The sequence below is a fragment of the Pongo abelii genome, chromosome 18 (assembly GCF_028885655.2).
Source record: "Pongo abelii isolate AG06213 chromosome 18, NHGRI_mPonAbe1-v2.0_pri, whole genome shotgun sequence".
In the NCBI taxonomy this organism is placed as follows: domain Eukaryota; kingdom Metazoa; phylum Chordata; class Mammalia; order Primates; family Hominidae; genus Pongo; species Pongo abelii.
In genome coordinates this window covers 55,007,987-55,030,579 of record NC_072003.2, presented here as the reverse complement: position 1 = coordinate 55,030,579, position 22,593 = coordinate 55,007,987, and the positions used below count along the sequence as shown (strand labels likewise).

The 22,593-nt window shown below is 47.7% G+C and overlaps 1 protein-coding gene across 4 annotated transcripts in view; it reads right to left on the bottom strand.

Moving 5' to 3' along the window:
- LOC100451021 (liver carboxylesterase 1-like) overlaps nucleotides 1-22,593 on the bottom strand; it is a 38,730-nt gene that overhangs the window by 9,153 nt on the left and 6,984 nt on the right. Inside the window, exons 2-9 of one of the 4 annotated variants that reach the window (XM_054533933.1) lie at nucleotides 20,460-20,667; nucleotides 17,813-17,957; nucleotides 15,620-15,753; nucleotides 12,429-12,582; nucleotides 10,661-10,768; nucleotides 7,140-7,244; nucleotides 4,202-4,240; nucleotides 21-161 (exon numbers count right to left, since the gene is read on the bottom strand). In XM_054533933.1, coding sequence (XP_054389908.1) covers nucleotides 21-161; nucleotides 4,202-4,240; nucleotides 7,140-7,244; nucleotides 10,661-10,768; nucleotides 12,429-12,582; nucleotides 15,620-15,753; nucleotides 17,813-17,957; nucleotides 20,460-20,667 — 1,034 coding nt within the window. The remainder of the gene's footprint in view (nucleotides 1-20; nucleotides 162-4,201; nucleotides 4,241-7,139; nucleotides 7,245-10,660; nucleotides 10,769-12,428; nucleotides 12,583-15,619; nucleotides 15,754-17,812; nucleotides 17,958-20,459; nucleotides 20,668-22,593) is intronic. The other 3 variants (XM_054533934.1, XM_054533935.1, XM_054533936.1) reach the window with 3 other exon arrangements.

The window sequence follows — 22,593 nt, the reverse complement described above, 5'->3', positions numbered from 1 at the left end:
AGAGGCCTGCACCTTCTCACCGTTGGAAGAAACCAGCCAAACTCCTTCCTGTTAAATCCGACGATGTAGGGGACAGTGTGGAACTTCCCTTCAGCTTGAAGCTCCTCGGGTGTTTTTGGCAGCACCACTCCATCAATCACCGTGGGCGTGTGGGGGTAACTCTGGGGGAGAGAGCAGCACAGCGCCTGTGATTCCCACCCCAGGTCACAACCATGTCTCCAACTCTGCCTGTCTGAGGGTGAGACCAGCACCCTAGACTGGCGTGACTTTGGGCCATGGCTACACACACTCAGGGTCCTAAGTGGGGTAGGTGTGTCACTCAGGGGTAGAACCTCAGGCAGAGGCTGACACTGGTCAGGTGATTAAGAGAGGAAGAAATCTTCGCTCAGATTGAAATACATGTATTATCTATATAAAATTACATGTTTATATATTTCAATTTGAAGTACATGCATTTCCCTCTCTTTGTCCGCAGTTGATTTTCGGTAGTTGCGGCAGTTGCTTCCGATAAAGCTCCCATGAGTGCTGAATTAGGGAATACAGAGTCATCACTCAAAGGGGAAATACTGAGTTAGGTCCTTGCAAACCTCTGGCCACAACATTTTCATCAACCTTCTTTTATGTGTGGGTTTCTGTTGAAAGACACTTTATATAATACATAAGTCTTACAAAGAATTAATTATAAGTAGGATTATTTTTAATAAAACACCAGCTGGAAAGGCCTTCCCATTTTTGTGACCATGGGGAACATGACTGCAAATGTCCTTAGTTTTCAATCTCACAACAGTGCTGTCCACCCTGCTTTTTAAAAAGTCCTTCACCATCTCATGAATCTCCCAATGTAGTTGCTTTTCCATCTTTCCACAGCTCCATCACACACAGTAGGTGTTACTTTAGCACTTCCCATCACAGTCTCATGTATGAATTGGCCAATTTCCTCCTCCTTTTCCTGGATGTGCAGTTTTGTTGATTTCTCAACAGCAAATGCATGACCAGCAGTACTACCCAAGCTTGTCTCACACAGGTGCCTTCCCGGTAAGGCACAGCACAGCCTGCTTAGCTCAGGAATGCCAGACTGCAGCGCTACTCTTGGGGCCACTCTAAACAGTGACATCACCACGAAAGCACAAAAATGCAGAACACATGGCACTAAATAGACCACGAAGAGGACACATGTTAGCATGAGAGATGAAACAAGAAGACAAGGTTGCCTCGCTGGATCTCAGATGGAAAGTGCCCACCATGCAAATCCAGCTTCCCTTTCTCCGTGCCGGCCTGTGTGTGACCATGAAAGTGCCACCAGTATCGATTTGGGGGTTATAAGGACATTTTAGGAAGCAGGTGAATTCATAAACGCAGAATCCATGATTAATGAGGAAGAGATTATGCTATCTATCTGTATTTCAACAAGAGCTGTTGTTGATCCATTGGTGGCTTTGAGGAAGCACTGAACCCTCATCACTCAAGGAGCCTAGACTAGGACTTGATTCCGTATTAGAGAGAAAATCGTGAATAAAAGAATCAGTGATGAACTTACAGTATATTGATCCATGTCCTAATTTTAGGTTTTACCTTTGATGAATAATTTTTTTATGGTCACAGATTAGAGAGAGCCTGACTCATGTGTTGTCATCAGGGCAGCTGGTTCTGGGTACGGTTATATTTCGTATTTAGTCACAGTGGTGATTAAAACAGAGTATGGACTTTGAAACCAGATTAACTGGATCTGAAGCCTGGCTCTGCTACTTACTGGCTGGGAGTTTCACCTGCTTGGGCCTCATTTTTCACATCTAAGAGGTGAGTTATTGTGAGGATTAAATGGCTGAATACATGCAAAATACTTAGTACATCCCCTGGTGTCTGGAAGGGCTGAATAACTGTTAGGTATTACTTGTTAGCAAGGTTGCTGTGGGTCCCTCTCATAGACATCAGGACTCTGTGCCACCTTCCCAGCTCTATGCCCTATGGGCTGTATTTCCCTCCTGGATATCAGATGGAACTGGAAAATTCCTAGTCTTTTTGAGACCCTATGGCTTCCAGGACCTTTGATCTGCTCTACAAAAGCCAATGAATGACAAGCTAGTTTGGGCTGCCTGGGGGAGATGTTCTGAAAAGTGGACCAGACCCAGCTGGACAAGGCGCAGATCCTAATCCAATATGGCTGACAATACGGAACAGGATTGGAGTGCAAGTCTAGGTGCCTTGAGAGGCTGTGCAGTTCAGTCAGGGCTGCTGTGGGAGGCCAGCAAGAGGAGCAGCCCCTCTGGAAGGAAGATGCAGGGCAGGCTACGTGGAGGAGGTGCTGTCCACCTGCAGTGGGCTCTGGGCAGTGAATGGTATTGACAGGTGAGGAAAGGAGTGAGAATTTCTAAAGAGCAGGAACGGCATGAGCAAAAGGACACAGATGTCACTACGCAGGGTAAATTCCAGAAACACCCAAGAATTCTGGGCTTGGAGAAATGCCATGGGGCAGGGTCTAGAGGGAGGGACAGGTACAGAGCCTACCTTCTGCACAGTCTGGCACACAGTGTGCACGCAGGTGTGTTTTGAAGGACTAACTCCATGGAGGTAAGGGGATTTGTCTCATAAGGAATGTCAGGCTTTTAAGAAGTGGGGGTGACTTGATCTAACTCTGTTAAGGAAGGCCAGTCTGGCTGCACCATGAGACATGGAATTGGGGAGAGGATGTGAAGTAGAAGAGAATAAAAGTTGAGGAGAGAGAAAAGATTGCCCTGGTTGGGTGGTGGCCAAGAGGGAAAACTGCCATCAGCAACAATGACAAGTGATTGCTGTTCACCCAGAGTTTTCAAGTGGCTGTCCTGTGTGAGCATGACCATGCTTGTGTCAGAAAACTCAGGGCATCCTCCACTCCTCCCCCTTTCTTACCCCTTGCATCCTGTCCATCAGCGAATCCTCTCAGCTATTCCTTCAAAAATATCCAGACTCCAACCATTCCTCCCATCCCCACTACTACAGCCCTAAGCAGCCAGGAGCCCTTGCCTGGATTATGGCAATACAGTGGCCTCCCAGCTGGTCAACTGCATCCACTCTGCCCATTTCCTACAGTCTATTTGAACACCAGGGGCAGAGACCTTTGTGAAATCTAAGATCATGTGACTCCTCTGTTCAAAACCTCCAAAAGCTTCCCATCTTGCTCTCAATCCAAATTCAACTACTTTAAATGATCCCTCTCCCACTTCCCATTATCTTTTTAGCCTCAAGCCAGTCTGTCCCCACTCTCAGTCCTCTCCAGCTCGACCTGCCACATCCGTCAGGGTCTTTGCAGTGGCTATTCCCTCTGCCTGGAATAGGCTTCTCCAGGTTTCCTGACAGCTGTCTTCTTGCCTCCTCCAGAGCTTGGCTCAAATGCCACCTTCTCATTGAGCCATTCCCTGATCCTGCTACTTAAATTGAAACCACCCGCAAACTCTGTCCCCTAATGCTGCACACCATCAAACGGAATACATACTTGATTTGCTTTGTTATTTCAATCCCCCTGCACTGTAATGGAAGGTCCCAGGAGGGCAGGGAGTCTTTCTTGTTTTACTCCTACATCACCAGCTCCTAAACAAGTCCTGGCACATAGGAAGTGCTTATTAAGTCTTTGCTGAATGAATCTCACGTACTCTGCCCATGACCATTTAGGAGAGTGCTGTAACCTCCAGGAATGCAGCAGAGAGGACAGGATTGTAAGATGCTGCAGAGGTGATGTCACCAGAAACTGTCAACCCATTGGGAGGTGGGGGTGGGGGTGAGGCGATCAGGAGGATACAGTTGGAGTTTCCTGTGTGCTGGGAGGAGACAAATGTTCTTGGACTGAGATTTAGGTTTCCCCTCTCCATGCCTAATCATCCCTGTTATCTCTGCCTCCTGAGAATGGAAGGTTCTGGTTCAGCCTCCTCTCATAGTGCCATTTTGGGGAGTGGAAAATGTAAAAAAGAAGGAGAATGGGCAGAGCCCAAGGCACACAGAGGTGATGCCTGGGAGCACTGGACTGGGAGTCAGGAAAATGGGTTCCAGGCCAGCCACTAGTCTTCCTGGTTGTGTTACCCAGATGAGTCACTGCTCGTCTCTGGGCCTCCACATCAAGCACACATGAGTTACTATAATTACCTGAGAGAGGATTCTTTCACTCCTAGTTAATTGGAGCTTAAAGGTGCTAAGACTCAAAACCTGTAATCAAGAAACAAAAGGTCCTTACCTTTCTGGGGTCTCCATGTAAGTCCAGAGTTAAGAAATTCTGTGAAGACAAAGGCAGAGGATGTGGGTGAGAGGCTTCCCAGGAGAACACTGAGCTGGGTGAGCAGGCAACAGAGGTGTCAGGTTCTCCCTCCTGGTGCCAAGCTGGCTGGGCCCAGAGGAAGTGGGCAGGACTCTGGCTCTGCTGGGCCTGAGCACAGGGTGAAGGCATGTAATGGAGGAGTGGGCACTGGCACGGGAAAGATGGGCTGGGGACTCTTAGCCAGGGTTGGTAGAGCTCTGGATAGGACACCTGATTTTGAAGCCTGCCCTGTCCCCCATCCCTCTCCCCTTTCTGTTCCCCAGGGAAGAATACCCCCATTCTTTTTTAGGGAACTCTTTCTTCCCCTATGACTTCATGAATTCAGGCATCTATATGTGACGTTGGGTGCTCCATCTCCCTGATCGCGGATATTAGTTCAGGGATGGGCATACACCCATGTCAATCCAGTAGAGTTACCCCGGAACTTTTGTAGAAATTGTTTAGAAAGAGGATTTCGAAGCAGATAGGATATAACTCTAGAGTGTTTTTGTCTTTAACCTTCCCAGGAGACATATCTGCCTAAGAGTGAAGTCAACACAGAGTTGTGCAAAGCTGAAGGATAGAGAATGGTAGATTCTCAATAACATCCTATAGGCATCTGGATCCAGCCATGCCTGAAGCCCTCAACTCCTGAGTTTTTCACTTAGCACGAGGATGCTATTCCCACACATTCCTTTTTCTGTTCAAGGCACCTTGGGGGAGTTTTCTCATCTCCCATTACACAGCTCTGACTCATACAACTCACTGAAACTCATCCTACCCCATGCTTCTCTTTGGTGTGTGTTCACGAAGATTGCAGTGATTGTAGCATTGCAGTGTAGCTCACATGTCTGATCTGTTCACAAGAAGTAACCAGTGCAGGTCTCTCCATTAAGGATTATCGTTCCACTAGCCAGGAGTGTGTGTGTGTGTTTTTTCTTCTGTGTGTGTGTCTGTGCGTGTGTTTGTCTCTGTGTGTCTGTGTCTCTGTGTGTCTGTGTCTCTGTGTGCTTCTCTGTGTGTCTGTGTGTTTGTGTGTGTGTTTGTGTGTGTCTCTGTGTGTCTGTGTGTGTTTCTGTGTGTGTGTTTCTCTGTGTGTGTGTCTACGTGTGTGTGTTTGTCTGTGTGTCTGCATGTGTGTGTACTGGAGGCAGTATGTAATCATGGAGGTGCATCCACAAGACTTCAGAAAATCTCAGAAAGATGTCCCAGGATCTTAGGGCTGGATTTTCCCAAAGACTCAACTCTTCCCTTTTAAGCTGGGTCCTCTGATGCCACATGCAGAATTGCTGGAATATTTGCCTCCTTCTAGGCATTAGAAAACAGTTGTGTTTTAATTCCGTGAATACTTTGGTCACTTAGAGCCTAAACCAAGACCTAAGCCCCACATTGGACTCAACCCATGGAAACACAAGCAGAGTCCAGTGGTAGAGGCCGACCCTGGGACCCAGGAGTAGCCTCAGGTCCAAGGAGAGAGTCCAGGGATCAGGCTACTCATTAGCTTGGAATTCACACCCTTCTCCCTCAAAAGCAATAGTTCCCAATGGCCCTGGGTGCTGTGTCATCTGGGTGTTTGTCCTGTTGGGCTTCCCTGTGATGACAGACTGCCATGGCTGTCTATCAATTCTAAAGGTCACCAAGTCCTAATATGTGAGGACAGCAGGAATGGCAGAAGATATTCTAGACCCACAGGTGTGGGTTCTGGGTCCCACAGTGTTGCTTCTGACTAATTGGAACTGTGACATGGGGCAATTACAAAATTTCTCTGTCTCTGTTACCTCTATTAAAATGAGATCTATTACAATGACCTCAAAGCTGAATTTCTCAAGAAAGATAAGGTGGAGTCAGGGTTAAGGGCATGAACTCCCAAAGTCCCCTGTCTGGTCTCAAATTTGGCTCCTCCACCTTCTCTGTGAAGCATCCCTCATGACTACAATGAATGCTTCCCCTCTGTGCTGCCACTATACTCAACCTGCGAAGTATATGAATGTGTTTGTCTTTGGATAGTTCCTTGTGAGTAGGGACTATGTCCACTTCATGCCTGTTTCACTACCTCTAACACCCACCCCTACATACTTAGCATGGATGGATGGGTGGATAAATGGAGGGATGGATGGCTTCGCCAATAGCTGGAGTGCAGTTGAATTGGATGGATACATGAATAGATGGGTGAAAACTAACAGATAGGTGATAACTGGATTGTTGGTTTTGGAGGAATGGGTGATAGAGTTAAGATATATGGTGGCTGGATAATGCATGAATGGTGGATTGATTGAAAATAGATAAATAAAAAGTTATGAACATATTGATATTAGAGTGATAAAAAGATATCAGTGAATTGGATGAATTAGCAAACACATAGATGGATAAGAAGTTCATTGTAGATGGATTACTGATTGAGTGGACGAATGACTATCCTAGGATGACAACTGAGTCAGTCTCAGAAAATCTAGAAAACTGGACCACCACCAGGTCTAATACAGACAGTTTCTAAGTCAACCAAGATAAATTGTGACATCTTTCTGAAAATCTTTGAGCTTAATAGCTCCATCCCCCAAATTCAGGATGATGGTGTCCCATGGGAATATATAATGTTTAGTTTCTCAAAAATACATCTGAAAACAAGAATGGCAAAATATTAAACTTTGGTCAAATAGTAAATTTGGTCAATTTTTTATCATGTTATTTTTGGACTTTTTAAAAATATTTGTGTCATTTTTCAATAAAAAAGGACAAATTGGATTCCCCATTCAGATACTGAGACTCCTGAGACTTGAGAAATTGTCCCAGGTAACTCTCCCAGGGCAAGAGGACAGCTGAAATGAAGAAGTCTGGGACCAAGTTTACAGAGTTTGGGCTACGGGAACAGGCAATCTACCATTTTCAATGTGGTCTCCAAGAGCTCCTCTTCCGTCTTCTGTCGCAGGCAGTGAACCATGACAGCTGAGGTGGTGGTTTCACACCCAGCAGTGTTAGCAATTTGCTGCAAAGATCACAGGCAACAACAGAGTTCAAGAGCGAAGTCCCTTCCCGCCATCAACATGGAAAGTAGCATTCTATCCCAAGCCCAACTTGTACTAGTGGCAGAGGGCAGCAGAAGATACTGAAGACCCATGGGTGTGGGTTCCAGATCCCAAGGATCATTGCCTCTGTTACTAATCTCAATTGTAACATGGGTCAATTATGTAATCTCTCATCTCTGCTACCTTATCTCCATTGAAATGGACATAATCATCTCAAGCTGAATGTGTCAAGAAAGGCGAGGTGGAGCAGGGGTAGAGAGCATGGAATCCCAAATTTCCTTGTCTGCTTTCAAATCCTGTCTGCTCCACTTACCAGCCATTAGGCCACAGGCAGTCCACCTGATTTATTTGGGCCTTGGTTTCTCCACCCATGGGTGGGAATAATGACTGCACCTACCTCATGAGTTAATACACGTGGGAGAGTGCCATGTCTCCCACACAATAAACATGTGCAGAATTGCAGGATGCCTAGATAAGATGATTCACACAGAGGCACTTCAGAAGGCAGCGAATGTGCCTTAAAGGTGAGTGCTAAAGAAAAACAGGGTGTCGTGTCTTGCAAGACATAGACGAGGTTTCTCAGCTGAGTGAGGTGTCTGTGGCACAGCCAGGAGTTTCCACCTGCACATTTGTGTACTAGAGTCCCAAGCAGTAATCAAACGTGACTCTTTAGGGCAAAGGTCAGCAATGTGCCCATCAAAGACCAAATAGTAAATATTTGAGGCTTTGTGGGCCACGTGGTCTCTGCTGCAAGTTCAATACTGCTGTTGGCATGAAACGCAGCCAGAGACACAAGGTAAATGAATGCGTGTCACTGTGTTCGAGGAAAACTTCCTTTATGGGCAGTGAAATTTGAATTTCATACAATTAAAAAAAGTCATCCTTAGCTCAAAGGCCATGCAGGCATAGATCCAGATTTGGCCATAGATGATGGTCTCTGCACCTTTGTCCTAAGTCAAGCCACAGAGTAACAACAATTAATACACCAAGAACCTCTTTTCATCTTTAAAATAATGTAGAAAATATAAAAATTTAAAAAGCCCTCCTGAGGGAGGGGCTCCCTTCTACCTGTCCTAGGCATTGGGGTCAGTCTGCCCAGCACACTCTGGTTTCCTTCTTTTCTAAGAGTTAGGGACATCGAAACAAAGACGGAACAGTGAGCCTCTCTCCTAAGTGACCTGCAATCAGGGTGGAAAGCTGCTAATGTAAAAACGCTCATTTTTCACAACAGAAGAGACAGCCTGACTACTTTCTGGAACCAAAGAAGAGTTCTTAAGCTCAGGGGCAGATAGGGTGCTCATGCAGACTGGAAGCAAAGTGCAGCCAGAAAAAAGGGTGCAGAGGGAGAGCAGGCAGGCTCCATGGTCGGGGAGCCAGGGCAAGTGCACATGTCCCCAGAGCCCCGTGCAGAATCTCGGACAGAATCAATGACCAGGGTGTTTCTCAAATAAATAAACAAGGACAGGGAGAAGTAGAGGGTGAGAGAGAGAGAGAAAGATAGACCGACAGAGAGAAAGAGACAGAGAAAGAAAACAAGAGTAAGAGAGTCTAGGATTCCCACCATTTTGTAATTTCTGCTTCCTGTTTTTTCACAAAGCCCATCCTCCCAGATCTCTATTTCCTTGAAAAAATAAATTCTCCTTTTAAAAAGAAGATTTTGGGACAAGGTCTTGCTTTGTTGCCCAGGCTGGAGTGCAGTGGTGCAAACACAGCTCACTGCAGCGTAGACCTCCTGGGCTCAGGTGATCCTCCCACTTCAGCCTCCCATGTAGATGGACCCAGTCTTACACCAACCATGCCCAGCTTAATTTTTTGCTTTTTGTAGAGACAGGATCTCACTTTGTTGCCCTGGCTGGTCTCTAACTCCTGGGCTCAAGCAAGTCTTCCGCCTCTACCTCCCAATCGCTTCAGTGATTCTAGGAGAACATCACCTAGAACCCATGGCAAGAATGACCCCTGAGAATTCAGGAGCACAGAGCCAAGGGGGTGGGGGCGTCCAGCGGGAGACTTACGTCAGCCAGGGGCTTGAGGTCCCCCTTCTCCAGCAGAACAGGAGTGAGGGCCACATCACTCTCAGAAATTACAGGCATGAGCCACCACACTTAGCCAATCCTCCTTCTTGACTTAAGTCTGGTCAATGGGCAACTGTTGCTTATAACCAATGAATTCTAAAAATATTCTCAAAAATTCTAAAAATTCTTGGCATCCCCATTTTCTCTCCTCCAATGTACCAGCCCTTTAAGTTTGAATGCTTTCCCCAAACAAGCTCACAAAGCTACAAAATTCCTCCACGCCACTGGCTCCAGTGGGCAATCCTCAGCCTAGGTCTGGATTCCTATGGATCACCTCTTCCTTTGGCTTCCAACCACTCTCCAGATGATGACACAATCCTTGCCAGGGTCCTGTGCAGGGTGACCCCTCCCAAAGTCCCCGCTCTCAGTACTCGCCACGCTCCCCCTGCTCTCCCTGCTCTGGCCGCGTCGGCCCTGTCTCTCTCTCTCCCTCGTGATTGGGATGCGTCCTTCTGCCACAGGACACGTGCACGTGCTGCTCCCACTCCCTGGACGTTCCTTGCTCCTGACTCATTGGTCACTTTTCCAGCAAGCCTTCCCTGGTAACCTCTTCCAGCCTCAGGACTCAATGCTTTCTTTAGATTCTGCTGTGGCAGCAAGTACCTCACCTTCACTGCTCTTGTCATAGGTGACACTTTCCAGTTGTGTGATTCTGTAGCTATTCATCTATTTCCTACATTATAGCAGAAGCTTGGAGAGGGTGTTAGGTATCTGGCTAGAATGCAGAGCCACATAGGACCATGTAGTATCCATGTCCCTTCCACACGGACATCTGGCTTTGAGCCAAAAATGACCTCTGCACATCTCTTCTTTTTGCCTTCGCTTACTCACCTAGTTTTGTTGTGTGAACAAATGAATCAATGAGTGAATTCTCCAGGAACCAACCCTGGTTATCAGGTGCTCAGTGTGGAACCGCTTCAGGCCTACAGCCCAGAAGTGGGTCCACAGAACTCAGACCCTGAGAGACATAAGACACCATCACTGCCCAACATGGCACCAGGCCCTGGCACATAGGAAGAGTATGGTCACAGACAGGGCACTGTACTGGCTCTCTAGGCCCATGAGCTGGAGTCTCAGCTCTGACCTGATCATCTGCTGCCCTTGGAAAATCCCTTCCAAGCCCTGTGTCAGTTTGCCCGGCTGTGCAACTGAGAGGCTGGGTGTCTCCTGGCACTTCCTGCTCAGCTACTGGTAGGGCTTCAGTGGTTCTAGGAGAACATCAGCTAGAACCCACAGCAAGAGCGACCCCTGAGGATTCAGAAGCATAGAGCCAAAGGGGTGGGGGCGTCAAGCGGGAGACTTACCTTAGCCAGGGGCTTGATGTCACCCTCGTCCACCAGGGCAGGAGTGAGGGCCACACCACTCTCAGAAATGGCCCGGTGGAAGAGATTCTTGGACAATGGAGAGAAAATCTGGCAGCAGAATGGAGGGGAGGAGAGTTCATGTTCAGGGGTGGGGCCAGTTACTCGCTCACTCTTCTGGACTACATCCACCCCAGCTCTGCCCTGGCCCATTCCCCTGAGATCTTGGGCTCAGTGGACACGATGGCCACTCAACTCACTTGGCCTGCTTGCCAGGCTCACCTCCCACCCGAGAGCACCTCCCACCCAAGAGAACCTCCCACCCAAGAGAACCTCCCACCCAAGAGAACCTCCCAAAGTGGGATCGGGACAGGGTACAGGGCAGGGACATAACAGGAGGTGTGTGGCAGCCGAGCCTAACCAACAAAGGTATTGGAAAGGCAGCTTAGAATGTCCTAGCCACAACTTTCGATTCAGCATCTCCATTACTCAGGGCTTATCCTAAAAAACGATACTGGAGGCACACAAAGATTTCTAAGGATGCCTCTGCTGTTTACAGTGGTAAACACTGGACATAACCCAAGGGTCCAACATTATGAGATTGGGCAAATAAATGATTTTTCATTCTTATCGTGGAATACTGTGCAACTGTAAAATATACTATTAGGGAAGACATTTAATATTTAGTAAAGTATTTGTTTTGTATTATAATATTCAGGAAAGTACTTTCATAAATAAAAAAGACAAAGATTGATAATAGATCATAGATCTATTGATAGGTAGATGGATGGATAGATGGATGGACAGATAGCTATAAAGTCATGGAAAAGAAGACTAGAAAAATCCATGTCAAACTGAGCACAGTGACTATCCCTGTGTTGTGGGATTGTAGATGGCTTTTGTCTTCCTTGGGCTTACCTGTATTTTTCCTTTTTCTCTATTTTAAAAAGTATAAAAATGTTTTCCTCTGCGTATTCAACTACAAAACCAACACAGGATTGAAGACTCCAGTAGTGGGCTGACCCTTTGCCCACCTCCAGGCAGGTGGAAGGCTTCCTACAGCTCCTGACTCTACTCATCTGGTTTTTGATCCCAGCTCCCCCAGTGTCTCCTGCACCCAATCCCCCACCCCAGCAGGACTCCTCACACCCCCAGGTTGTGTCTGTGTCCCACAACCCCTGCCCCATCCCTCCTTATCCCCGGATCCATCCCTCCTTCCTCTTGCCTGCCCGCCCTAGCTCACCTGGCCTCTCAGTTGCAGAGGCTGTTGCCTCCTTCTTGGGCATGAACCAGCCATCAGACCACCCCAGAGGAATCCTCAGTCTGCTCAGTGTCCACGTCCCCTCCACATGTAGATGTGGCTTTGAGCCAAACAATACCTCCGCCCACCTGTTGTCTTTGCCTGCCCTTACTCATAATTTATGCCTATCCCTACTTCCCAAGACAAGGGAAGTGAATCCTCATATTAAAATGAGTGGAAGAGAGAGAGAGACAGAGAGAGAGCTCAACCAAGCTAGAAGAGAGGAATGCCACCATTGCAGGCTGCAACTGGAGATTCATATGGCCCCGGGACACTAAGCTGAGCCTTAAGCTTCCTGGGGGCCAAGAAGAGCTTGGTCTTTAGCTTTCCTGATGTGGGACAGTGAGTAGGGTCAGTCCTGAATCCAGGTATTGTAAGCAGAGGTGGGCATAGCTGGATTGACAGGTGTCCAAGCAGTCTCATCAGCATCACATCAACAGTGGGGTTGGGCCCGGTGCAAGGAACACTCACAAGAACAGAAACACTTTCTGCTCCCGATGACTCTCCAAAGATGGTCACAGAGCCTGGGTTTCCTCCGAAGCTGGCAATGTTGTCCTGGACCCAGTGCAGGGCAGCCAGCTGGTCCAGGTGACCCCAATTCCCCCGGCTGTGTTCATCTCCTGTGCTGTGAGGAAGAGAACAGGTTGAGAGTGGGGAGCAAAGATGTCACGGCAGGACCTTCAGGACAACAGATGCGGCTGGCGGCTCTCAACAAGCGCCAAGGTGGGTGGATCATGAGGTCAGGAGATCGAGACCATCCTGGCTAACACGGTGAAACCCCATCTCTACTAAAAACACAAAAAATTAGCCGGGTGTGGTGGTGGGCGCTTGTAGGTCCCAGCTACTCAGGAGGCTGAGGCAGGAGAGTGGCATGAACCTGGGAGGCAGAGCTTGCAGTGAGCCGAGATTGCGCCACTGCACTCTAGCCTGGGCAACAGAATGAGACTCTATCTCAAAAAAAAAAAAAAAAAAAAAAAAGAATAAGGCTGGGCTTCATCCCATTACTGGGTATATACCCAAAGGATTATAAAATATGCTGCTATAAAGACACATGCACACATATGTTTATTGCAGCACTATTCACAATAGCAAAGACTTGGAACCAACCCAAATGTCCATCAATGATAGACTGGATTAAGAAAGTGTGGCACATATACACCATGGAATACTATGCACCCATAAAAAAGGATGAGTTCATGTCCTTTGTAGGAACATGGATGAAGCTGGAAACCATCATTCTCAGCAAACTATAGCAAGGACAGAAAACCAAACACCGCATGTTCTCACTCATAGGTGGGAATTGAACAATGAGAACACTTGGACACAGGGTGGGGAACATCACACACCACGGCCTGTCATGGGGTGGGGAAGCGGGGAGGGATAGCATTAGGAGATATACCTAATATAAATGACCAGCATCAGCTGCAGCACCCCAATATGGCACATGTATACATATGTAACAAAGCTGCAGGTTGTGCACATGTACCCTAGAACTTAAAGTATAAAAAAAAAAAAAAGAATAAGACTGGGTTTCAGCATCTCTGAGACCCTGCCTTGCCTTGCTACATTTGTAATGTATGGTTCTACATTCATTCAACTGGCAACTGTTTACTGAGCATCTACTGTATGCCTGACACTGTCCTATGAGCTACAACACGTCTGAGAGCAAAAAGGGCAAAACCTGTGATGACACTGAGCTCCCACTACAGATCACAAGCAGATAAACAGATATATAAAGAGAATATAATGATGTCAGGTAGTGAAAGAGCATTGAGGAAAATAAAATGGAGTAAGGAAAAAACAGGGGTGGGACGGGGGTGCCATTTCAGATCACAACCAGTGAAGGCCTTTTGGAGGCAGTGGCATTTGAAGTCTTGGAGGTAAAGACCTTCATAAAACAAGCACAATGAGCACATGAGCCTTGCAAATACCCAAAGAAAGGAATTCCAGGCAGAAGAAAAAGCAAGTGCAAAGGCCCTGGGGCCCAGTGAAAGAAAGTGTGAGTCAGGAGGTGCAGCTAGGGAAAGCCCTGGGGCCTGGCAAGAACTTCGGCTATCATGGTAAGGAACACGGGAAGCCTCTGCAGGGTTTTGTGCAGAGGCATCGCATGATTCAATTCATGTGTTAAGTGATTGCTCTCGGTACTGTGTGATTCATCCTCAGGATAAAAGCGGCAGAGATCTGAAAGTAAGTGTTAAGATCATAATCAAGGTGAGAGACAGAGAGCTTTGGCTGCTTTAGGAGCCAGGGAGAAGGTGCAAATGTGGAGCCAAGAGGGTTGTGAGAAAAGAGAGAGTCCAGGCTGCCCACAAGGCCTTCTCCTGAGCCCACGGGAGGATGCGGCAGCAGCAGCTGAGTGGAGGTGCAGTGGGTGGAGAAGGGGGTCTCTGTTGGGGAGGGGCAGTGGGAGTCAAGGATTCAGCTTGTCCCTGGGAAGAGTGCGGCGCCCTTTAGACAGCCAGGGGCAGGGAGGAGGCAGTGAGTGACGCCAGCAGGCTTGAAAGGTGAGGTGGGCTGGAAACAGGGGCTCTGGGCTGCTCCTTGGGATCACTGGGAATTAGTAGGGAGGGAGAGGGAGACAAGAGAGGCCTGTGGACAGGGAGGAGGGGGGACCAGGAAAGGGGCTGGGAAGGAAGCATGTCACAGAAGCTGAGCGGCCATTGGCTGCTGCTGGGAGGTCCTGAGAGCTTCGGCGGAGAGCAGGGAGAGGTCATTGATGACCGTGATGAGACCAGCCGAGTGGCGTGCTCAGGAAGAAACCTGACTGGCACGGGTGGAGGAGACACGCGGAGGGGAGGAAGTGGAGAGAGATCATGAAGCAGCTTTACTGTAATGGAGAGCAGAGTCACAGGCTGTGGCTGAAAGGGATGAAGGTGATACAGCCAAGACTGGCCTGGGATGCCTTGTTGATGGGTAGACCACAACGCATCCTCCATCTCCCTAGGCCGTCTCATCAGTGAGTGGAATCCTTCCCATAGCCCTCGCATCACTCACTCGGGATTGGGGTGCTGCGATGGCCACACTAAGAAAAGGTTCATAGTAATGGCACCTTGAAGGAGATCTGACTCCTGTCCCCATGGAGACCCGATGAGGAGGACTCCATCCTTGCTTCCCACACTTGCCAGATTTCAAGCAGAAAATGGGGTGAGTGGGCCCCAACACTCCTCCAGGAAGGGGTCAGATGCTCCCACACCCCACCTTTTGCAGCTCCCATTCCCTCACCCTCAACATGCCCTGAGCTCCCTCTATGACTCTGACCCTTCCCTCCTTTCCATGACAAGTCAGATGTGTCAACCTTCAACAGCTGGGCTGCCTGCTAGCTGCCATGACAGAGAAATGCAACGTGTGGGAGCAGCACAGATGAAAGGGAGATGAGTCTTTCAGTGGAGGTAACTGGGGGCTGGGTCTTGCAGGATGAAAAGGAGTTCTTTAGGTAGAGTAAGCATTCCAAGCAGAGGGAACACCTCATACAAAAGCTCAGAGGCAAGTGGAAGAGTGTGGCTGGGGAGTGAGAGGGTAGGCAGTGTCCAATTATGAAAGTGCTTGTATGCTACAATGAGGAACCTAGGTAAGGTCCCCTGAGGGCTGACATGACCAGAGCTGGGTCCTAGAAGCCTCATGTTGGGTGCCAAAAGTGCAGTGAGGAGAGTCCAATTTCTTACCTAAAGAATCCCCAGATGCCCAGGCGGTGCTGAATGGTCACCACCACCACGTTTTCATGGGCAGCGAGGACCCGCCCATCATAGGTTGATGCTGCGCCCACCATCAGCCCCCCTCCATGGATCCACACCATCACCTGGGCAGGGGGAAAGCAACATACCAGTTACAGGACACAGAGCCAGGGAGCACTCAGAGGGCATCTTGTTTGGTGACCTACCTGTTGGTCACAACTGAAGGAGGATGTTACTTGAAGTTCACAAGCACGCAGCAAGGTTGGAAAAGGCAGTCTCTCTCCTCCATAATTCTCCCAACTGCGGCCCAAGCCACCACCCCACTGCACATACCCTGGCTGCCCCTTCCTTTCTACCCAGCCTCCAGTGCCTCCTCCCCTCAAGGCTCTTCACACTGAGAACCTCATCATGGGCATAGCAAAGGCTAAGGATGTCATGTTCTCTCCCTCACTCCCATCACCCTCAAGCCTGGACTGTTCATCACTCCATGTACCTATGGGGCAGCCCTTGTGTCTCAGCTTAAAATCAGTTAACTCTCTCATGGTGAAGTAAACTTCTCTGTGCATGAATGATTGTCTCGAGAAGCACACATGCCTGTGATGGTGTCCCTTCCTCAAATGCCTCCTCTATGCCTCTGTATCCCCAGATCCTATCCATCCTGCAGAGTCCAGCCTATAACCCACCCTCTTCAGGATGCCTTCAATCAATGGACTAACACTGTCTGAGAACTTAGTATGTGCCAGGGACTCTGCTAATACCCGAGGATGAGAGTAGGTACAATTCCTAATGCAAGGTTCTTGCATTTTAAAAGTCCACATAGTGGGGAAGAAGGGAGAGTGGCTAAAATAATAATATTGTAATAATATTATTCATGAAATGTAAAAGAACTCATAACATAAACTATGTACGAAGTGCTTTTCTAAGCATGTGTAGTTCTAGAACCTGTGGCCATTCCTGGAGGTTCTCCTGCCTCCAGGTTCCCAGAGCTCCTGTTTCTCCCACACCGCTAATCCCTGCCCGCCTCCTGTGGAGGGACTGAGTGTGCATTCATCTTTGTGTGAAGGTTGAGCCGGAGGGCTGGCCTGCAATAACGTGCTGAAGGGAGGGTTTGTCTCTACAGCCCAGAAGGCAAGATCCTTGAAGGCAGGGGCTGTGTGGAGTGGGTTCATGTTCCTCCTTTCCCTGAAGCCCCAGGTCTAACTGTGTATATGGGGCACTGAGTACCCAATAGAAGAATGAATGAATGAGTGAGTCAATCTTTCTCCCACTTCCTGTGTCTCACAAAGCACATGTAGGGCCAACTTCTAGTCCCGTGTTCACAGATCTGCTCCCCAACTCCTGGGCACCATGCCATGGTGCTCCTGGGAGACTGGTTGGATGTGACACCACTTCCTCTTCCACCCTGGGGTGGCCTTCCTTGCCAGGAGATCCTCCCCACCGTGCAGCTGGCAGCCAGCCCCGTCTCCTGCCCTTTGTTTATTTGGGAAATGCTGACACATTGGGTCATCAGACTTTGCCAACACAATTAGGGAGGGATATCAGGTACAAAAAAATCCCAGATAGTTCGCCAAAGGCAAAAGGAAGAGCTTCTGGGATTGTCCCAGGCTCCACCCCCAACACCTGTACCCAGACAGTGAAAGTTACCCCAGATGAATGTTGGTGTGCTGGAGAAAGGCCACATACAAGCTCAATGCCCTACTTCGTGTCAAAAGCACTGGTTTGAAGATCAGAAGACTTCAGCCAAAACTACCCTACTGGGTGACCTCCCCTTCCCTGTCTGGGCCTCGGTTTCTCTATCTGAAAAGGAAGAGTTGGGGTATTGGCTTTTCTCTAAGTTCCTTCCATCACTAACATTATTGAAAATCATGTCTTACCCACTCTGGATATCAGATTTTTAATCTAGTAACTAAAAGTAATCATTCTCATCCTTCTATTAGCATGAGGGAATTTGGACCAATTAAGATGTTCATTAAAGATGCACAACAAACTTCCCCAGAGTCCCTATGTCATGAGGGGAAACTGAGGTGTGGAAAACCAGTGTTTCCTGTGGAGGCCCTGGGGTGCTGAAAAAATCCTGGCCTGTGCAGCTCCCTCCCCATGCTGCCTTCACCCCCTTCCGGTCTGCCCCAGAAGATCCGGGGTACTGGCACTGACACGCCTTGACCAAGGGATCCCACAGCTTACTGGCAGCCTGTTTTTCTTGGTCAAGTCAGCAGGAGTGTAAATATTGAGGTAAAGACAGTCTTCGGAAATCTTGAGAGGAACGTTCTCCTTTCTGTTGGTCAATAGCTCTGAGAGAAACTGCCCCGCCTTGGGATCTTGGGTGCACCTGGGGAGGGGGAAAGAAGAATCCCTGAAGTTCAGCCAGATCTAAGTGAGGTGTCTTCTAGGGCAGCGCCTTGGACTGGGAGGTTGAAGCCTGAAAATGGACTTGATATTTACAGACTCACGGCATTGTAGTGGGTAGGAGGCTATCAGGCGCTTCAGGTGGGGGCGTTAGGACTCACTAAGGTCTCCTAAGACCAAGCAGAGTGAGAAGGGCTTCACACCTCTTCCCTTCCCGGAACCTTTGGGACTTCCAGCATCAAGGAAGGGAGACAACCAATACACTGATCCTCCCTTGGAGGTGACATTTCTCGCAATATCTTAGGGGTAAAATCTTTGTGGGATGACATCAAGAGAACTGTGCTCTAGTTTTGTCTCTCCCAGGCATTTACAGGGTGACCTTGGGTGAATTCCTTTCACATTCTGGGTCCCAATCTGCCAGGTCTACCTGAGAGGAGTGATTTCTACATGAGTCTTGCAGCCCTGACATGCCAAGATTATCTACCATCTGCCTATCCCAGGCAAGTGCTGTTGGTTGCCCTGATGAAAGATCTCAAGGATACAACATAGATGAACATTGGTAATAGTTATTGAGTCCTCCCAGTGTTCCAGGCACTGTTTTAAGTACGCTTTATGTATTAACTCATTTAAGCCTCAGATTAGTCTGATTACATAGGTTCCATTATTTCCATTTTACAATGAGAAAACTGAAGCCCAGAGAAGTTAGAGAACCTGCCCAAGTTTACATAGCCAGGTAGATCCATGCCATGTGGTGCTCATACACAAGTATATTATAAGCAATGGTCCCAGACCTCAAAGTACCAGAAGGCAGGCATCACCGCCCCCACTAGGTACATGAGGAAACTGAGGCACTCAGGCTCTGGGATGACACAGCTCTCAAGTGACAGAATCAGAGCCAGCAAAGATGACTTCTTGATTTCCATCCTGAGAGATTTGCCTACAGATCACGAAGTACAAGTGGCATAACAATAATAATAATAATCATCATAATAAAAATACATTCCAATGTGAAGAAAGGGAAAAAGAACTCAACCTCACTGGTCTTCGGATAAATGCAAACTAAAGAGGAAAATAATATTGCCATTATTATTATCGCTTTGCCTACCCAATAACCAAAAACAATTTTAATAACCCCAAGCACTGTAAAAAATCTGATGAATGGAGATTTTCATCCATCAATGGAAGAAGTGTAGGTAGAATACTTTGGCAGGGAAATTTAACGAAACATATATACTTTTTGACTCAGAAATGTCATTTCTGGGAACTTATCCTAGAATATTCATGAATGGGCATAAAGGTTTCACTACAAAATATTCATCACAGTGCTCCCTATATTATTAAAAACTTCATATGTAACCTAATGACCCTAAATAAAAGCTTGGGGAAATTAATTATGGTGCAATATCAAATGTAATGCAGCTGCTAATATCAGGCTGTGCTATTTAATGGCATAGAATGATGGTCATGAAATACTTAAAGAGCAAAGGAAGCATCCAAGTTATCTGAACACAGCACTCCATTTTAAAGGAAGAAAGTGTAGCAACAGGCAAAAAAACTGGAATACAAACAAAATATTAGACCATAATACTTCACCATCTAAAATATTGATAGCTGCTCTCTCTGAGTGGTGGGATATTGTATGTGATTTTAATTTTCTTACTTTTCCTTCTCTGTATTTCCTAAATTTTCTGTAATAAGTATATATTACACTTGTACTTAGAAAATAAAAACAGTAAACATTATTTTTTAAAAAAGAAAAGAAAAGAAGGCAGCTGGAGGTGGGCTGCTGGAAACCCTCCAAATGCCTGGCTGCCGAGATGAATGGGGTCTTCTCTGATGCCTGTAGGGTCCTTTGTACCCTGGGGAGAGGTGGTGAGGCCAGTTAGAACCTTTGGGCTTTTCTTCTCAGCTTGGCCAGGGTGAATGGACACACCTGCCATTGTTCTCCTCAGGAATAGGGAGCTGGGCACACCTGAAAGTTGAGCACTTGCCGAGTGGACACCTCAGTACACTTGCCACCCACACACCTCCTGGCCCACCCCTCTCCCCTATGTCAAAGTTCAAGACAGCAGAATTCATGGGATCCTTCCTTCTGATCTCCCTTACCTGCTTAACTGCTTCTTTGTTTCCAAGGCACTTATCCCGTTCTAACATATCACATATTCCGTGGAGTAATTTGCATATTGTTCTTATCTGTCTCCCCCTGCTAGAATGCATGCTCCATGAACCTAGGAATCTTTGCTTTGTTCACTAATGGATCCCAAGAACCCAGAACATGCCTGGCACACAGTAGGTGCTCAATAAACGTGTTAAATAATGGACTCCAGAATGCTGTGAGAGTTCTGGAATGTTCTTAAGGATCTACAATGATTTTAAGGATTCCAGAGCAAAGGATCAGCCCATTGGAGGACTGCCTTGACTCCTTCCTGCATCACTTTGAGGCGAACATCCCCACGGACACATGCCACTGCCACCCCTGGCTTACATAGGAGGGTACGAGGTGGCATTCTTCACGAAGCTCCACGGTTCTGCAGGCTGTGGTGGAGTAAACCTCAGGGATCCAAGAGGGGGCTTGGCAAAAGGGATTCCCAGGAAAATGGCCACAGGCTGTGCAAATCCTTCTAAGCTGACGAACTTCCCCAACACTTTGCCATGCACGGTGTCCACCACAGGTGGCGATGACAGATGCCCTGCTGGACATGGGGAAGAAATCAGGATGCATCAGAGGCAAAAGGCTGGACCCAGATTCCAGGTGCAGTTTCCCACTTTCTAGGTGTGTGACCTTAAATAAGTCACCTAAACCCTCTAGGCCTCAGTTTCTCTTGATGTACAATAGGGATGAAGATCAATGTCCTTCCTAATTCATCGAGCTGGTTTAAGGAGCAAATTAGAATTGGAGGCATAAAAACAACCAGCCAAAAATAAATGCAAGAAGGACAGCTACTAGGAAAGAACAAGACATTTAGCTTCCCCCTTAGAAGCGTCTGGAAACATTTATCCATTAGAATCCTGGCACGGAGCCACACACTGGATGAGAGGATGAACAAGAGGTGCCCCGCATTCTCAGAAGCCCTGACCCTAGTAGGGAAGAGTCACATATACACCTGGGGCTACAGCCGGGAAAGAAGTGGCTGTGTCCTGGCAGAGGTACCCATAAGGCAGTCCAGGAATTAGAAGAGGGGGCAAGGCCTTCTGTTTGCGGGCATCATGGAGGAGCTGGGACTTGCAGTAGGGGAGGATTGAGTAAGGGGAGATGAGAAGCAGGGAGTGGTACACAGCAGTGAGAAGGGAATTTGCTGAGGCTCAGAGGAGCAGAATGCAGAGCAGAATGCCGAATGTGGGCATGGCCCACATGCAGCAGGTGGAGTCTGGGGGGAGTGGAACATATTCCTGGAATGAGACAGCACATGTCAGGGAGAGCCTAGAATGCCAGGCTAAGCGCTTGCGTTTTCTTTAGTGGACAAATAAGCAGCAGGAACCTTTCCAGATAAGGGAAACGATCAGGTCGAGGTACATTCTTCTGGTGGCCATGGGCAGGTCTGCTCCATTCCTGCAGCACAGACAATGCTTCCCCATTGAGCTGAAATTCATTTCCCGCAGCCTCCGTATCAGCCTTGGTAGTACCTGCCATGGGACCGCACTGGCCTGATCTGATCTGTGGCCTGTGGCCTTTCAGACACTTGATCATGCCGCCCACCCCTGAGGTCCTGTCTGGCTCCAGTGACCTCAATTTGTCTGAGCTTCCCTCCTGGGAAATGTTTTCCAGCCTCTTGTTGTCCCAGCTTCTCTGCTTTGGATACAGACAAGAAGTCAATACCTCCATCAAAGTGGGGCCACAGCAGAACAGAACAATTCAGATTTGATCTTACAGGGGAATATCCAATCGCAATGGAAACTCCCTATGCAAAGCCCAGTTACACAACAGCATCCATGTCTCAACAACAGCCAACCCCATAGTGAGAATATTTAACTTGATTTCTTCTGTTGTTGTTGCTAATTACAAATAACATTGAGATGAATTTCCTTGGAAGCATGTTTATCAACATAACAATGGGTGGTGGCATTACAGGTGGCCTGTTTTCATGGTGATTTCCATGTTTTCTGCACTGTATGGGATTTCTGGTCTTCACCTGAAATCCTTCCCAGCCCCACGTTAATTATTTTAAAATTTTAAATAAAAAAGAAAATATTTATGAAGAAATATGATGATGTCTAAAAGGTATTTTGTAAGACTTGGAGACTGGGCACAGGGGCTCACATCTGTTATCCCAGCACTTTGGGAGGCCGAGGAGGGCAGATCACTTGAGGTCAGGAGTTCGAAACCAGCCTGGCCAACATGACGAAACCCCATCTCTACTAAAAATACAAAAATTAGCCAGGTGTCATGGCGTGTGCCTGTAATCTTGGGTATTTGGGAGGCTGAGGCAGGAGAATCGCTTCAGTACAGGAGGCGGGGGTTGGAGTGAGCTGAGATTGCACCACTGCACTCCAGCCTGGGTGACAGAGTGAGACTCCATCTCAAAAAAAAAAAAAAAAAAAGAAAAAAGAAAGAAAAGAAAGACAAACGTGGTCCCTGACCAGTTTTGGGGACATGGAAGATAAAGAAGACCAAAGAGCTG